Genomic DNA, 13,032 nt, shown 5'->3' with positions numbered 1-13,032 from the left:
AGGCGAGGCTGCCGGACACAGGCGCCACCGGGCCCTCTGACCACCACCAGTAGGCAAACACGGGGTTAGTATCTTGCCCAAGGATATTTGGCATGCAGCCAGGATGCAGCCTGGGATCGAACCACCGACCTTCTGATTAGTGGCTGACCTGCTCTGCCACCTGAGCTACAGCTACAGTGATTAGTGTTTAGGGGACACATCATTGGTTTTTATTTAAAAACAACAGTTTCTCCACTGTGGCAGGTCGTAGGCGATTTCTTTTTTTGGACAATATTTCCCCTGCCTTTGAAAACACTCACTCACTGTCACGGCCCAGCGGCACGAGGGAACAGGGATGGACACAGGCGCAGAAACCAACCCGGAAGCGAGGTGACAGAAAACAAATGATTTATTTCCGCCCACAGGTAAACAAAGGTGAAACACAAAGCGACGCCACCACACTAGTGGCGCGTAGGATTCGTCGGGGATAATGAGGGCGACCTAGACACCTCTAGGAGACGGCTGAACAGCGGGGACAGCGGGGAGGTAGAAACAGGACTAGGTAGGGACCGGGGGCACTGGAACAAGAGGAGATCACGATCAGAGGGATCCAGCAGACAACCAACAATCCTCCGCAGTTGAATTGAATTGCCTTACTTGGTTTCAGATGGAGGGGACAGGTGGAGCGGAAAATCCGGAAGCGGTCGAGGTGTGGGGAGGCAGGCAGGTGAGCGGTGGGCCGGCAGGCCACGTTGTGTAAGCAGCAGGCGGCCCAGGTCCAGGAGGACGGGAGCGAGGGGAACAAGATCTCCACTCCGGGTGCTATCTCTGAGGACAAGAAAAGACAGGTGAGTCATCACACGGCGTTAAGACAAGGTTTAGGATGCTCCACTGAACTAACATGGGAATAGCAGATACTCAGGCGATGAGTGGTTGAGAGCGCAGGTCTGATATACCGCTGGCACGATTGCTCACAGGTGGTCAGCCAGGGAGGGGCAACCGGACTCCGCCTAAAGGAGGAGGAGCCGCTGTCTGAGACCTGCAGGTGCCCAACCAGACCATGACACTCACAGGGCACAGATGAGGCAGGGGTACACAGGTATGTCAGTGCTAACTTATATAAGTGAGGGTAGACATATTTCTGTCTCTCCCAGTATTTAAGGGGGTCCTCCAGCCTTCCAATATTTGGCAACCAGACACTCTGAAAATTATACCAAATTCCTCAGATGACATAGGTGGGATGTCTGTTGTGAGACTTGCCAAAGCAGCACCCACTGGCTCCCTTTGCTCGAAAAGTCTTTGCAGCATATTGTAAGTGTTTCCACCTCCTGTAGTAGTTTGAGTTGAGGCTTCCTTAGTTGTTCCTGCACGACTGAAAGCCTCTCCTTACAAAATACAATTTAAAAAAGCATACATTAGATTGTCAAGGGAGCAGAACTATACACATAAGTAGCATTAAAGAAACTGTAACTAAGCCACTTAAAAACTTACCTTTGCAGAGGTACTGCTCCTGAAATATCCCACGATCTTCCTGGACTTGGCTCGGATGTCAGAGAGCTCAGGGGTCTGGTCAAGGGCCTTCTTCACCACTAAGTTCAGGGTGTGAGCTATGGCATGTTTGAGTTGTAGCTCCCTTGCACAAGCCCCCATATTGGCAGCCCCATCTGTTACTAGGCATGTGACTTTGTCAGTAATTGCCCATTCTGCCATGAGTGAGCCTTTCACTTGTGCAATGTTTTCTGCAGTGTGTGCATTAGGAAAATATTGCACTCCTAAAACAACGGTGTTTAATGTGCTGGACTCATCAACAAAATGGCAGGTGACTGCAAGATAGGCCTCTGTGTTGATGGAGGTCCACATATCTGATGTCAGACTCACATCTGCTGCCTTCTCAATGCTGGCCTTAGCTTTCTCCTTCATCTCCTGGTACCTGGCCTCCACCATGACTTTCAGGGCCTAAAGGAAAGTAAAAACATTTTGTTCAAAAGTACGACGTGGCTGTGAAGCAGTGTGTAGTGTAGCTACACACTGAGGCTTTGAGCCTCAGTCCTGCCTGTTCACATTTTACTCTGTAGAAACTAAATGTTCACTGCTTTTATGACCTTTTTAGTGGGGAGAACATAGCTAGGATTTAATGATTTAACAAATCTTTTAAAACCTTTGTCCTCCACAATGCTAATCCAAATTCAGGGTCAAAATCCACATTCAATCCTCCTTTGTTACTCGTTCTCTTTTTGTGCAAAGTCTTTCCTTGTTGTGGTTTTCCAAATTGTTTGGCGACAATTAAAATGGCTTCCCTACAAGGTAAGGCACTCACTCTTCAGTCTTGTTTCTTGTTTCCAGTACAACACTTGACATATAAACACCAAAAGACAACTTCAGATCAGTTAAATGTTTAATTTATTAAATCAGGATTAGTTCACAATATTTTTTGGTGAATTCAGTCCTATCCTGCCTTCACCTGGTCTGGATCCTGAGGTGAAGGAGAACTCACACACTGTCACTACCACCGCTTGGTGATTTACGCCATCTAACAAAAGAAAACAAAACCAAAAACGAAATAAAGCATTGTGGGGGAAACAAAAGGAAAATAGCATAGCTTGTTCACATTTGAATTTTCTACTTAATTATTTACTCTTTCTCTTTAACATAATCTGCCCAAGTTATCAGTTTCATTAGCAAGCTAACTTCAGTTAGTGACATTTATGAAGTGTCCAATAATGACCAAGGTGACAATTACACATCTATAATATGTTAATAATATATCACCGTACTGCGTGTGGAATGTCATTGGTCAAAAATACATTTGGCACAATTCAAATATTAGAAACTAAGTGAATATTTACCTGATGTATACAAAGATGAGATCTCTTTGCTGTAGTAATGTCAACTAACCCAGGATTGTCTCCCAGTCAAACATAAATTTGTGATTTTAAATATCACCATGATCAACTAAATAAAAGACTTTTCGAAACTGGACAGATGGGATGTAACATTTTGAGAGTGGTGTGATGGAACAATCCAATTGATGAATTGATTAATAGCTTTAATTTCCCAGTCGACCATGAATCCATGACTTTTCAACCTCATTGGTGCCACCTGGTGAGCATAAATGGGGGGATGGAGCTGGACTCCCTCAAGGTGGTGTCGGAGAGGCGGATGCTGTCCAAGATAAAGACAATGTTGGATAACACCTCCCACCCACTCCATGACATGCTGGTCAGTCACAGGAGCTCTTTCAGTGAGAGACTGAGATTACCGAAAAGCACCACTGAACGACACAGGAAATATTTCCTGCCTGTGGCCATCTCCCTGTACAACGCATCCACTTAACACACTGGTTACTGCTACAACTACACATGTTTCTTTTCCAGCTATTTATTTATGAGTGACTTATGTATATATATATGTATATATTGTACTATTCTTAGTTAGCGTATTGTCTGTCTTGTCTTAATGTTGGTTTATGTTGGTTTATAATGGAGCACTGTAACAAAAAAATAATTTCCCCCAGTGATCAATAAAGTATTCTGATTCTGATTCTGATAAATGGTACAATCTGGTACAATCCAATTGATGAATTTATTAATAATTTAATTTCCCAGTTGACCATGAATCTATGACTTTACAACCTCATTGTTGCCACCTGGTGAGCATAAATAGATCATCATCAATAACAGGACAGCTCTGAATCAGTGTATTTCCAATGACATTACTAAAACACGTTTAGGTTTGATCAGTATTTCAACATGGATTCAACATTTATTCTGCTCTGAGATTGCAGTCTTGAACATAAAGATGACTCGGATTAAAAAAAGAAACATTATTTCAAAGTCATCTTGCTGTCTGGGATTAAACCAAACTGACAGGTGGAGCAAATTCATCGCTGTGAAGGCTTTTCTGTAAATCACGTGACTCCTCCCTACTGTGCGGGTTGTTCCCTGCAGACAGTGAAACACTGACCAAACTGTCTCTGGTAAACAGACGAGTTTTAATCTACATCATCTGTCTTTTACCAACGAACGGAGTTTGAGGAGGAAACTAAGAAACTGAAGCAGAAAAGAAAGACATGGAGTTCAAATCAGTGATATCGCTGTTTCTCTTACTCTGTTTGCTGGGACATCTGGACTGTACAGGTAAGCCGTGTGTACCTATGTGAATCAATCTGTCACCGAAGGACAGGTAACAGGGAGAGATTGCTGTAGTTTTAGAAGTTACTGTACTGACACTGTGTAAGAGTCTTTGTTTCCTCGGGAGAGCAAAAAAGTTTCCGCTCTGCTTCATTTTATGGTCGTTGCTTTCAGAGTCAGTGTGGAGGAAATGTAGGTACACAGGTAATGGTGACAGGAGAGTGGAAATGGATTTAAATATTAGACTACACTTAAAAAACTCTCGGCCCTTTTCAGTTTGAACTTTGACGTTACCTTCATGTAATGGTGGTGACGCTAGAGACAAGCCTCGGCTCACCTGTATGAGGAGCAGGTGAGGAGCTGCTGTAACAGTAAATTTTAACAAACTTCTAAACAATAACAGAGTGGATTAGATTAATAGTAAAGATGTTTTTCTTTTTCCTGTTAAAACACGGCGTGAGACTAAAAGGGTGTAATTCAGTAAACACACTTAAGGGAGGATATTTCCGTGTGCGTAATGGTGGAGTCGCTGTGGACGACACAAAGATGAAGGGTAATGTTTGATTAGACCTGACTGTAAACCGGGTCTTATCGATATTGAGACTTTTACAAATGATGTGATCGTCTGAGAGAGAAATATATTCAAAGCTAAATATTCGATTACTTCAAGAAACTCGTTTTCTCTTCCGTTTAGTTTCATTTTAACTCTGACGTCACATTCATGTAAATTCGGTGACGCTCAAAAGAAACCTGAGCTTACCTGTGGGAGGGGCGCGCATAGAGCAGGTGAGGAGCTTCTGTTCCTGATAGAGGTAAACGTCACATTTAACAAACCCCTGTGTTTAGCTGTAGAACAGATTTTATTTTTCTTTCTCTCAGTATACCGTGTTAGCAAGGGCGTAGATTTGGGATGGACTGAAGTGACATGTCCCCACCAATATCCAGCAATTATTGAATTGTCCCCACCAATAATTTAATCTCTTCGAGTAAAGAAAAACAAACCCAACAAAGAACAAAAAATGATCTGTAAACAGCTCATTCGCCCAGCAGCGCAGAAAGAGTTAAATTACGTTCTCTACTGGATGTGACAAACATGGCCAGTATGATTGGCTGTGCCTTTCAGGGACCTCTGTTTAGTTTTAGCAGCGGCAAGCCTGCGCTGCGAGGAGGAGAGGAGGACGGCAGCACAAAGGAAGAACCTGGATATAAGAAAGTATTTTTCAAAATAACCTTTAAGTCACTTAAAGTCAAGCTCACTCATAAAATGTGTCCGTCATAATAACGTTACAGGCTATGCTAGGCCATAAATGCCAACCCTTCTGATTTTTCCGAGAGAATCCCGAATTTCAGTGCCCCTCCCGAAAATCTCCCGGAGCCACCATTCTCCCGAATTTCTCCCCATTTCCCACCCGGACAACAAAACTGAAAAACCATATCCCAGCTTGGCCCAGCAAATTCCAGTTTTCAACAATGGCTACTATTACTGCAGCTACTTAGTTTTAATATTATTCTTGTTTCTCTTTCTGGGTCGCAAAATAAACTTTTAACATATTTTCAGGCGAGAATGTAGCTGTGTAAACTTCAAATATATGTGTTTTTGTACTTACATTATAATCAATCATCTTCCTTTTGTCCACTTAAAATATGTTTACAGAAGTATTTTTGCATTTGTTGCAATTTCAGCTGTCCTCTTGGCCAGATTACTCTTAAGAGAGACCTTTTTAAAGTAAACAAGAATTTTTTTAACTGCATAAGTAAAGGATACATAAAGTCACTGCCAAAAACTGATTGCGGCTTCTACCTTGTTACAGGAATGTTGTTTGTTGGTTAAGATGACTTGATATAATTCATGAGGGATATATTTGACATGTCTCACATATTATAGATCAGGGGTCAGCAACCTTTAACACCCAAAGAGCCACTTGGACCCGGTTTCCACGCAAAAGAAAACACTGGGAGCCGCAAATACTTTTTGACATATACAATGAAGATAACACTGTATATATTGTTTTTTTACCTTTATGCTTTGTGTGAACAACTAAAGTAAGTAAGTAAAGTTTATTTATTAAGCGCTTTTCACAGACAGGCAGTCACAAAGCGCTGTACACAAATATTAAAATAAACAATACAATCAATAGACATTATACACAATGTAAAAGATCAAATGTACACAATGTAAAAGATCAAATGTAAATAATGTAAAGAATATAAAATACGTAGAAGAAGCTTGTTTGAAAAGAAAAGTTTTTAACTGCTTTTTAAAAGAATCCACGGAGCAACTAAAGTGTGTTGCTTATGAAATCCATGAAGTGCTACAGAGAAAATTGCATTTTATTTATGTAATTAACACATTTTGAACTCTTAAAGAAATATAACAAAAGGAAAGACACCCAGCTGAACTAAAATGATCCATGTAGCAAACAAAAACTGTTGTGAGCCGCCACCCTTATATCGCCTTTGGGCTTTTGGAGCCTTGACCTGACTTTTAAAAACTAATTGGAAAAAAAGCACTATGCTGCTATGTATTTTACCTGGTTAATGTGTGTGGCGGGGCGTGGTCTGCAGCGCCGCTGCATGGGAGTCGGACGCACCTGAGCGGCACCCGCAATCACACCTCGCCGCCTCAAAGTCTGTGCGCTCTCTGCTGTTGTGTTGTCGGGCTGTGAGCTGCAAAGCTGCAGCCGGCTGTATGCGTACAACAACTGTGTGTGAAAAGTGGTCAATAAAGAGATGCTGAAAAGCGTGTTCATGCAAACATCGTCGGGTCTGTCGTGACATGTTTACAATAAGACTTATGGTCCCGAACCTCTGCGCACAGCGTCTGCAGATCGGGGCTGTACTTAGTCACTTTCATCTTTATGCAGGATTGTAATCTGTCATCTGTGAGGCGTGAGCGGTGTTTGTTTTTAACATAGTTCACGGTGGAGCTGCTGACATAATGTGAATCCGAAGATCCATAATTGGCCTACCTGGGGTTGAAAGTCTCGATAAATGCACGGCGTTTCGGCGGATATATATATTGAGCGATGAAAAAATAATAAAATATAATTTTATTTTTATATTTCAATATCACAATAATCTTCCAATTTAGAACTACAAGTTAAAAAAAGAACTAAACACAAATAAAATACACTTCAGCTAGGTACTTGATACTTAATAATACTTAATAATAATACTTCTAATTTATTTATTTATTTATTTTTTAATTTATTTTCCCAAACCACCCGGAGCTATAAGGACTAAAGAGCCGCAGGTTGCCGACCCCTGTTATAGATCAACAAGTTATTTATAGCAGTTTAAATACAATATAATACACTTTTTTTTTTGGAAAATACCGGAAATCAGTTTTTGGCACAACACCGGGTCATCAGGTGGACGCAGCCTCTGAATTTGGACACCCGCGGCCTGTTTCCGGCCGGACAATAATAACATGACATTTAACTTATTTTATCCAATGAATAAACATATATATGTACACACGCACACGCACACGCATATATATATATATATATATATATATATATATATATATATATATATATATATATATATATATATATATCCCCAGTTTATCTCAGTTAATGAGAGGAGAAGGCATGTGTTTGGCTCCTTGACATTGAGTTGTTGTGTGGGGCACCAGTACTCCATGTCTGTTGCTGTAACATAGTTCATGTTTGCTGAGAGATCTTTTACTTTTTGGTAATCTTAAATGAGTAGTTTTATAGACAAAAACCACCAGGTCATTGAGTGTTCCCTTAGTGCTAATGTATAAGAGATGTTGGTGTACTACAACTGAAGTAGGGGAGACCGGGGATAGTTGTAACATTTTTGACATTTCTGTCTGTAAATTGGAGCTCTTTTAAGGTAGTGGATTCAAAATGTAATGCAAAGTATTTACATGACTCGGTTATTAAATAGTGCAGCTATTTTCTCTGCAGCACAATTACCCATTGCATGGTATGGCCTCAAACACAAAGAGTGAAATGTTACAATTAACCCCATAGTCTGGGTTAGTTGTAACATATCCTGGGGTAAAATGTAACACAATGAAATAAGGGTACTAACAAAACATTAACATGTAATCTTTGTTTATTCAACACATGAATGCTCTTACATCCCTTTATGTAGCTATGTGTGTGTGTGACAGAATGCAGAAATTTAGCTTTTGAACATATTCCAACCCCCCAAAAAAGACAAATTATGGAATTTTCTGCAACTGAATATTTCATTAATTTTGGTTGGTCTTCCTTGAGTTTGGCCTCATTGGCTCAGTGGGCATTATAACCTACAACTCTTGCACCAATTTTGAACATAACAATGAAGCTGAAAAAATGTAGTTGTTCACCAGCATCGCAATTCCATTACTTTTTATCATGGCTTACCTTGGTGTGGTTTGCAAAGTGCCTCAGAAAGATGAGGAAATCTGTTTCTTGCATCCATCCTGATTTATTTCCACTACCAGTACTTCCTACTGGTCCATCTCTGACATAGTGGTCTGCATAATGTGTGTGTGGGAACACAAACAGTGGAGGAATTGATATACCAAAGTGACCAGTTATAAGTTAAAGTAATAGTGTGGTAAGTTGTAACATCTGCATTATTGTTACAACTAACCCAGACTGTTGCTGTTACAACTGACCCAGACTCCTATAGCCATGAACTAGCTAACATTACAGCCAACGGCTAAAACATTAGCACTAAAGACCTACACAGAATATATCCCCATAGACATACAAATAACATAATTTAAGTTTGATGAGTTTAACTGCAAAGCAGATAATGCTATTAGAATTTGAAATAAAGTAGAAAAACGTACTTTTTGGCATACAAATTACTTTTTTTCGTGTTGAATTGTCTGTATTTGACAAAATCTGCTGATTTTTCACATGTGATAGCAGAACTGAGTTGGGCATGCACAGGAGGAGTCACATCATTTGCAACTTAGCCCTAATTGGAGAAATTGGAAGTGTTACAACTGACCCACGTTACAACTATCCCCGGTCTTCCCTAATGTTGTTAAGTCCTTAAAGTCATATTCTTTTATTGTTATGACTGTATTTGAAGCTATTTTTATTTTTGTATTTATGCTCAATCTGATTTATATGGAATATGGCTGAAGTAAACTAAAGTATAAAATACTTAGTCAGTTATTTGTTTAATAGTAATTAAACATTATATAATGCACATATAAACTAGGTTCAAGGTTCAAGGTTCTTTATTTGTCACATGCATAGTTATACAAGTATAACACACAGTGAAACTATGAATTGTAATTTTAAATGGTTTAAAAGCATGAAGAATAGCACATGTAGGCAAGTATATTTCTCCTTTTGTTATCAAGAAAAAAGGACAAAAAGGACAAAAAGGACAAAAAAAGAAACAGAGCAGGGTTTGGCGGTTGAATCATCCGTCGTCACCAATGCCAAAACCAAATCTACAACCTTTTGTGTTAGACAAAAAGAGCAGTCAGTGCATACACTCGGAGTGGGGAGTTGGGGGGCATTGTTGTAATTAAACGAGATTGGAGATTAATTTGTGATAACAGGACCTAACTGTAAATTACTTAACATCAAAAATAAAACACAATCAAGAGTATGCATGAAATTCTCAATAGATCTGCGTATTATTTTTCAAGTTTTACATTTTACAGTTATTTCAAATGATTTACTGAAATTGTGATTTTTTTTTAAAAATAGACAATGTAGTTGAGAAATATGGAAACATCTAAATATTTGAATATTTCAATAAATGGACTTATTGGAGTTTAGACAGTTGAAAAATACATAGTGTATGTTGAGAAAGATATTTTAGTAAGATTTAAAATCTCAAATAAATCAGATGGAAACTTTTCCTGGAATTTTAAGCAAGAAAACGTGTTTTTGTTAACATAATTGTGTCAGTTGGGAAGAAGTACATTTGCAGAAATATTAAGAAACCAAAAACTTAAATCACCGAAACTTTTAATCTTTGCATCTTACTCTGGGTGCTGTTGGTATTGTAACCTGTAAGACTGAACCACAGTTTATCTTGCTAACATCATTGTCTGTCCTCAATCGTCACACATTCTCTCTCCTCACGAACTGCATCACAACAAATGTTGCTGTAATGATTTTATACTTCAGAGGACCCGAATTCTTCACAGCCATGAACCATAATACATTTCTTAACATCTGTTTTATTTTTGAAACTGGCAGAGTTCAGTTTAGATGAGCACTGTTTAAAACACAGTTTAAATGAGACCTCACAGCACAACTGTCAGGGTTCTAGTTGTATCCTCTGAAACACTTTGTAGGACTTCCTTATTAAAATGCACAATTTTACTCTAGACTATGTTGATGTATATTCTAATACATCTAAACATGAGACAAATGTGTGCATATATGATAGTTTTATACAAGAATAATAATTATATTGTTGTACGGCTGAGGATCATGTCATTGTCTGTACTTATAGACATTACATTGGTCTGTTAAACAAACACCAGTCAACAAATCTCCATATTAAACGTCCTGGACATGACTGTAAAGCACAAACAAATTTGTATTACTTTTCTATTCATAGAGTAAATAAAAATATTTGAACCAGTTGCCGACAAGCAAAGACAAAAAGTTCTTTAAACTCAGGTTTTAGGTCTTTAAAGCAGAATTGAGTTCACAATTTAACATACAGGATGTGAATAAACCAGCAGTGAAGGATTTTTATTCACATATTACCTCACACAGTTTTTTTTCTCTTATCATCATCTTTTGTTTGATACAATCATTGTAAAGTTCAGCTTAATTCAGTTTGATTTATATAGCATCAAGTCACAACAACAGTAACCTCAAGGTGCTTAAAGTGAACATGTTATTTAAATTATTTGATTAAAGTTTAATATTTTCAAGAATTAAGTTAAATATTAGAGCAGCAGGGTGGTTCAGTGATTAGCACTGTTGCCTCACAGCAAGTTCAGGCCGAGGTCTTTCCCTGTTTATATGTTCTTGTGTTTCCGTGGGCTCTCTCCAGCTTTCTGCCACAGTCCAAAGACACACAGTTAGTGGGGTTAGGTTAGTTGATGATTCTAAATTGCCGTAGCTGTAAATTATTGTCTGTCTCTCTGTGTTAGCTCTGTGACAGACTGGCAACCTGTCCAGGTCGCCTCTGTCACCTTAAGGCTGGTATAACCACCCCCAGCCTGTGACCCAGAATTGGATAAGTGAAAGAGGACAGATGGATGAAAGTAATTATTAGACAATGTATTGTTTTCTATTAACTGTATTTCTACTAATGAGTCTTTACTTCCTGTTTGTCTATTTTCTATTTACTTTATTAAGATGTTTCATACCAAAAAGAGTTAAAAGTCAAAGGAGGAGCAAATGCCACTCTGGAGTGTTCTGGTCCCACAAATGCTACTTCAATAATGATGAGGTGGGAAAAGTCTGACCTGCAGTCAGAGGTTATTGTCATCATCTTCAGAGATGGTCGGTTTGAAGAAAACCTCCAGCATGAACTATTTAAAGGTAGAGTGGGGATGAAAGATCCAAAATGGAATGAGACTGGAGACTTTTCTGTGATTCTCAAACATGTCACCACGAATGACGCTGGAACATATGAATGTGAAGCTGGATATGATGGACAGAAACCACAGTCTCTAAACAGAGTCACTTTGAAGGTTGAAAACTCAGGTGAGTTTAATTTCAGCTTCTTCCTGGTTATGGATGTGACTCCATAACACAGGTATTATATTATACTGTATTGTATAATAGTCTGTACACTGTGTTTGCTAAACTGATTAAATTAAAATGAATTCAAAACTTGTTAAACTAATCAACAGCTCAAATTCTTGTGCTACTGGTTCATCTTGCTAACATCAGATGGCCTCACATTGTCTCTCCTCACGAACTGCATCACAGCAAATGTTGTTGTAATGATTTTATACTTGAGAAATTCTTGACCCAAAGGCATAATTTTAGTGACTTTTAAACACTTGAATGTAGATTTATATGATATATCTGTCAATCAAACTGAAGAGGTCATAAATAACATGCTGTAGAGAGTTAGAGGCTAGAGGTAAAGCTGAGAGTTGTTGTTCCTCCAGGTGAGTGAGTAGAGTTGAGTGTGTGTGTGATCAGAGGTGAAGCTGCTTCCTGGTTGTTGATGTTTGTTTCTAAAGATGTTGTTGATGAGACTTTGTAGAAAGCAGCTGGTCTGAGTGATGTGATCAGAGTGCAGTAGATAATGTCTGACAGCAGTTTGAAGAGGAAATGGATTCTGTTCTGTTCTTCACTCATCACCTACCTGACAGCTGACACCTCACACCTGTTTCTCACCTGCAGGTCAACAAGGAGGACACACAGAGGCTGGAGGGAAGGAGGATGGAGGGAAGGAGGATGGACCTGTTGGACTGATAGTTGGTCTGTCAGTTTCTGCTGTGCTTCTTGTTGCTGCTGTTGTTGGTTTTGTGATCTACAGAAAACATGAGAATCAGAAAATGCCAAAATACCAGCCTCCTGTGGAAATGCAACATGTCTGAAATATCTTGGCACTTTTCCTTTTTTTTTTTTTTTTCTTTTGTGTCCCGTTTGGATCTTTAGCCATCAGAATTGTTGTCTTAAGGCCAAGAAAGATGCCAAGCGGATTTATTTTACCAAGTGGATCATCATGGCCTTGCCATATTGGTCCATTTGATTGACCTTTATTATAATTATGTATTTATTTTATTTTCGGTTGCTACAAACGGGACAGACATGACTGGGGGATAGGACAGGGAGAAAGAATGAAAGAAAGAGAGGGAGAGAAAGAAAACCAAAGGGGAGAAGGGACGGTGAGAAGGGGGGGAAGAAAGAAAGAAAAACAAACAAAACACCTGGATCACCTGTATGGAGAAAAAAAAACAGAAGAGAAAGCAAACAGCAAAGAGCAACATAATAAAAAAAACCCCAGC

General features: G+C 39.1%; 2 protein-coding genes across 2 annotated transcripts in view; one reads left to right on the top strand and one right to left on the bottom strand.

The window, feature by feature from the left end:
• Positions 1-440: 440 nt before the first annotated feature.
• LOC146578895 (E3 SUMO-protein ligase ZBED1-like) lies at positions 441-2,509 on the bottom strand. Its single transcript, XM_085267858.1, has 6 exons — positions 2,505-2,509; positions 2,082-2,154; positions 1,471-1,935; positions 898-1,018; positions 632-807; positions 441-557 (listed from the first exon to the last, which is right to left on the bottom strand). Exons 1-6 carry the CDS (start codon positions 2,507-2,509, stop codon positions 441-443), a joined length of 957 nt encoding a protein of 318 aa, XP_085123984.1.
• Positions 2,510-3,949: 1,440 nt separating this feature from the next.
• The window catches only part of LOC146578890 (polymeric immunoglobulin receptor-like), a 128,682-nt gene continuing 119,599 nt past the window's right edge, over positions 3,950-13,032 (top strand). The window contains exons 1-2 of the mRNA XM_085267857.1: positions 3,950-4,115; positions 11,441-11,773. Coding sequence (XP_085123983.1) covers positions 4,049-4,115; positions 11,441-11,773 — 400 coding nt within the window. The 5' untranslated portion in view covers positions 3,950-4,048. The remainder of the gene's footprint in view (positions 4,116-11,440; positions 11,774-13,032) is intronic.

The sequence above is a fragment of the Mchenga conophoros genome, linkage group LG3 (assembly GCF_057382185.1).
Source record: "Mchenga conophoros isolate Kocher_MC1m ecotype Shallow Benthic linkage group LG3, M_conophoros_male_GT1.1, whole genome shotgun sequence".
Classification (NCBI taxonomy): Eukaryota; Metazoa; Chordata; class Actinopteri; order Cichliformes; family Cichlidae; genus Mchenga; species Mchenga conophoros.
Note: the sequence above shows the minus strand (reverse complement) of the source record. Positions and strands in the feature narration are given on the sequence as shown.